The 4532-nt window shown below is 41.9% G+C and overlaps 1 protein-coding gene across 1 annotated transcript; it reads left to right on the forward strand.

The window, feature by feature from the left end:
- Nucleotides 1–1290, forward strand: LOC129731929 (S-adenosylmethionine sensor upstream of mTORC1-like). Its single transcript, XM_055692322.1, has 2 exons — nucleotides 1–498; nucleotides 550–1290. Exons 1-2 carry the CDS (start codon nucleotides 178–180, stop codon nucleotides 1249–1251), a joined length of 1023 nt encoding a protein of 340 aa, XP_055548297.1. The 5' UTR covers nucleotides 1–177; the 3' UTR covers nucleotides 1252–1290.
- Nucleotides 1291–4532: the final 3242 nt, after the last annotated feature.

Genomic DNA, 4532 nt, shown 5'->3' on the forward strand with positions numbered 1-4532 from the left:
GATTTGTTTCAAAACACCGGTTCTGTCATAATTTGTTATTTTAAAGAGTTCTTGACTTCTTGTTTACATTCGATTTTTTATGTGTAGAAGACTGCGATTGTAGTACAGATTTGAAATTCTGTAGCTTTATTAATTTGTTAAGTGCAGTCTAGTGATCACTCTAACGATTTCACCTCTATGACTTGCCTGTCGATGGCTTCCGAGGAACAACTTGCCTTATCTAGTCTGATCAAATCGGTACATCAGCAGCTACGAAACTCGTCAATTGAAAGTTCCGATCCGGAACAGGTCTGGAGAGAGCACTTGCAAAACCATGAATTACTGAACCAGTATGCCAAAGCGATGCAAAAACTTGCGACCCGCTATTGGGATAAAAATATGCAAATCACCAGTAAGAAAGCCAACTGCCGAATCGATTGGGTTGTTAATTCTTGCCGGGAATATTTCATGCTTGGTTCCAATAGTTTGCTATATTTGTTTCGAGATAAAGAAGATCAGGTGAGTTTAATTCCGAAGAAAATTCTTGCCTAATATTCAATTTCGTTGCAGATAATGAAAATAATCAACGAAAGTCACGATTACAAACATTCTGCTTACTTGATATCAAATATCAAACTTCTGGATGTCGGAAGCTGTTACAATCCCTTTTCTGCTTTTCCCGAGTTTGAGGTAACGGCAATCGACATTGCGCCAGCTCAAGAGACAGTAGAATTGTGTGATTTTTTGGAAGTTTCTCTTGTGGATGTCAAACCAGTCAGTTCTCGGCCTATTGAACATCTTGTTCGATCATACTATGATGCTGTTGTGTTTAGCCTTCTACTAGAGTATCTTCCCGCATCCGAACAACGATTGAAGTGTTGTCTAAAAGCCTATGATGTACTAAAGCCAGAAGGGATTCTTTTGATTATAACTCCTGACTCCCGGCATCAAGGCGCTAACGCTAAACTTATGAAGAACTGGCGTTTTACATTAGGTCTAATGGGCTTTACCAGGATAAAACTTGAGAAATTAGAACATGTAACCTGTATGGTGTTCAGGAAGGCTATCTTCAGGGAGGTGCCAGAAAGGTGGTGTAGGATTCATAAAGAAGGATACATGGAACCAGTGCTGTGCATACCTCAGGATTACAACAATAGTTCTTTGTCGGTTTCTAATGTAACCGATAATATCGAACAGCATCGAGACAACGATGAAACGAAAATAAAGGACATGTTTCGTGGATTACCTTTTGTTGATGACGAGATTGGTTAATAAAATGATCGTATTAATTAGACTAAAGTCACTGCGTCCTTTGCTGTACAAAGAACTCATTGCAATTGCTCTCAGTCCACAGCGACAAACTACACATATTTGATCTGTTATAGCGCGAGTACTCATGTACCCTGACTAGGTATTACGCATTGGTTGCATGAAATCTCTGAGAGCACCGTTACTGAATGTAACGTTACTCTAAAGAGCTTATACAATCCTATAATATATATTCTATAATCATGGGCGCAACTAAGGAAAATTTCCAGGGGGGGCTAGTTTTCATGTATGCCATTTTAAAAAAGAGAAAAAAGAGTTTGAATATGCTTATTTAATAACGCTTAAAATAGTATCGTAGAAGCAGAAAAAATCACTTCGGGATAGAATCTCCGATGATGTACTGAATATCTTGAACACATCGTCAACGCCAAGCTCTTTCAGCAACAATGATTCGATATTTAGGAGAGCTAGATTTGGTAAACGGCTGGGCAGTGCTTTTTAACAGTTCACCCGTACTAGTTAGAATAAAATAGACCCCAGTGTGGTTCAAGGCTTAATGCCCTATTCCTACCTCCACGTGGTACCGACTGGGATACGAGCAACCAAGGAAAAACCGGTGAACCGGTGGGGTAGTTGTTCTCCTTAGAAAGCAGCTTGTCTACGCGTCTACCCCACAGGCTAGGGGCGGCTCAAACAGCGACTGATCCGGACCGGACGGTTGAAATATTAAATGCGGTGTCTCGCCAGCTACATCCATGGCGGCAGCTCCGTCGCGAGACTAGGCATCGCAGCCCTAGTAAGGCAGCATACTAAAATAAACATACTACGGAGAATCAAGAATTCAAAACGAACCGGAACAATCGGCAATGACCCAGCCGACGAAATAAGGACGACGATTAGAAGCTCAATACATGTAACAGTAGATCGCTTAACGACCCGGTTGTCGACTGGATTCTGCTGGATCAGCTAGAACCCCGCCACTTCGACATCGTTGCGCTCCAGGAGCTTTGCCTGAAAGGAGAGAAGGTACGGTGGATTTGTGGCCGCAAGGCACTGTACCACCAAAGCGGCAGGCAATCAGCGACAGGTTGTGTTTGTTGAGAATTGGAGGCCGGTTTCACAACTACACTATTCCCAATGTGCACTGCCCTCACGAAGTAAGACCTGATGCAGGGAAAAAAGCGTTCTACGCACAGCTGGAGAAACTGTACGATAGCTGCTCGCGTAGAGATATCAAGATCGTCGTTGGGGACATGAACGGAAGGATAGACTTATATAAACCGGTTATCGGCCCGCACAGCCTGCTATGCACCAACTCCGCAGCTCCCCGCGGATTAGCAGTCCAAAGTCCCTTCTTTCCTCGACCAACGTACAGCGAAACAAATTGACCACGTTCTCAACGACGGCCCGTTTTTCTCAGATATTACAAACGTACGCACCAATCACGGTGATGATCGGACAAGACCACTTCGATAAAAAAAAAACTACAAAACCCTAATAACCGATAGTCCTCTACGGAAGTCCTTTTGATATTTTCGAACAGAAGGTGCCTATCGGCGAACAGAAGGTGACTATCTACGGTGGAGCACAAGCGGACGACGGATAAAAGCTACAGCGCATGAACCATGAGCTACAAGCGCTGCTTGGAAAGAACCCCATTGCACACCTGGCGAAAGACAATAGGTTGCGGTAGGCCGGTCACATCGTAAGAATGCCGGACGACAACCATGTGAAATCACTTCTCTTCAGCAACCCTACCGGCACAAGAAATTAAGGGGCGCAGCGTGCATGATGGCTCGACCACATCGAAAGAGACTTGCGAGTGATGAGACGTCTGGGAAACTGGTGATACACAGCCAAAAACCGAGTAAACTGGCGACTTCTTGATACAGCACGAGTTACTACAGCTCTCCTCTGACTGGTAAGGTGAGTAAGAGAGCAAGGCTTGAGAATCGATCCTGGGTGCAGAACTAGTTTTTAGCCAATGAATGACGACATCTCAATTTGTGTTGATTTTGATGCTCTGATAAGTAGCATGGAATGTATATATATATGGGGCCATCCACATACCACGTGGACAGATTTTTAACGATTTTGGCCCCCCCCCTCCCCCTCCGTGGACAACGGTCCATATAAATTCTAAAAAAAATGTATGGACCGTGGACATTAGCCAACCCTCCACCCCCCTCCCCCCCGCAAAGCTGTCCACGTGGTATGTGGATGGCCCCTATTGAATACAATCATTCTCTGGGAAATTCTAGGGGGGGCTAAACACGTTCTAGGGAGGCTTCATTATTTGATGTTGCTTAAACAGTATGCAATATAATATAATTTTCATTGACTGGTGAATGACCGCCGGTTAAAACCTCAACAAAAAAATGTGTCGATGAGATATATGGGAAAAAGACCTCTGAATTTCGTTCAGAGATTTGGAGGTACGGCTCAAGAATTTCGTCTTCTCGAAAGAAGTCACTATTCTAATTTTCAGCACAATCGGACTTCGGGAAGTCGTGTGGGTAAAATTATACTTTTTCATCAATAAAACCTGAATTAATCCACCTAGTGGTGCAGAAACCTTTGTTATACTAACTATTACTTTATACATATTAGGCCAGTCAATTACAAATCGTATACCAACGTAAGTCCAATTTCAATAATGAATGAAATAAATTTAAAAGACAGTTTTCAGAGAGTTAACCAAAGGCGATCATTGAATTAAAGCTTGACGTGGTTTTCGCAAATAATTTGAATGTTACAACTGGAGTACATGAGTCTTATTGTTCGATCACTGGCTAGACTTTCGATCACTGGCTATAAGCAATATTTTTTTTTTTAAATAATCGAACGTGGGGAAACAGTAATAGAAAACATCTGATTTCACACTAGAACAGCAAATATGTATGTTAGTTTAATGCGGTTCTACTTATTCGCTTTATTTTCAGAAATCGCAGGACCTACATTTATGAATCAGCATCAAGTTTTTTTACGAATTGAAGCAAACTTCTACAAACCTGCTCTCGAAATATAGTTCAGAATTATACAGGAAAAAATTTAGCTATTGAAGAAAGTTGTCAATTTATTTCTATCTCAAATGCATTATCTGGAAATGAAAGTTCTCCACAATCCTCGAGAATTTTGGATTTTCAGAGTGTAGGCGGGAACATTATTCTTTTCGAAAGACTAGGCTGTATGAAAAAATCCGAAATAAAGACTTTTTAAACCTTGCTGCGAGAACGAGAAGTGGAATGACATGGATACTCTGTTTGCACTTAGTCTTAAATTAG

This window comes from Wyeomyia smithii, chromosome 3 (genome assembly GCF_029784165.1).
Source record: "Wyeomyia smithii strain HCP4-BCI-WySm-NY-G18 chromosome 3, ASM2978416v1, whole genome shotgun sequence".
Taxonomy (NCBI): domain Eukaryota; kingdom Metazoa; phylum Arthropoda; class Insecta; order Diptera; family Culicidae; genus Wyeomyia; species Wyeomyia smithii.

Excerpts from the sequence above, each read along its gene's own strand:
- LOC129731929 (XM_055692322.1), top strand. The coding sequence starts at position 178 with ATGACTTGCCTGTCGATGGCTTCCGAGGAACAACTTGCCTTATCTAGT. Across the intron at positions 499-549 it reads TTCGAGATAAAGAAGATCAG|ATAATGAAAATAATCAACGA; the intron begins GTGAGTTTAATT and ends ATTTCGTTGCAG.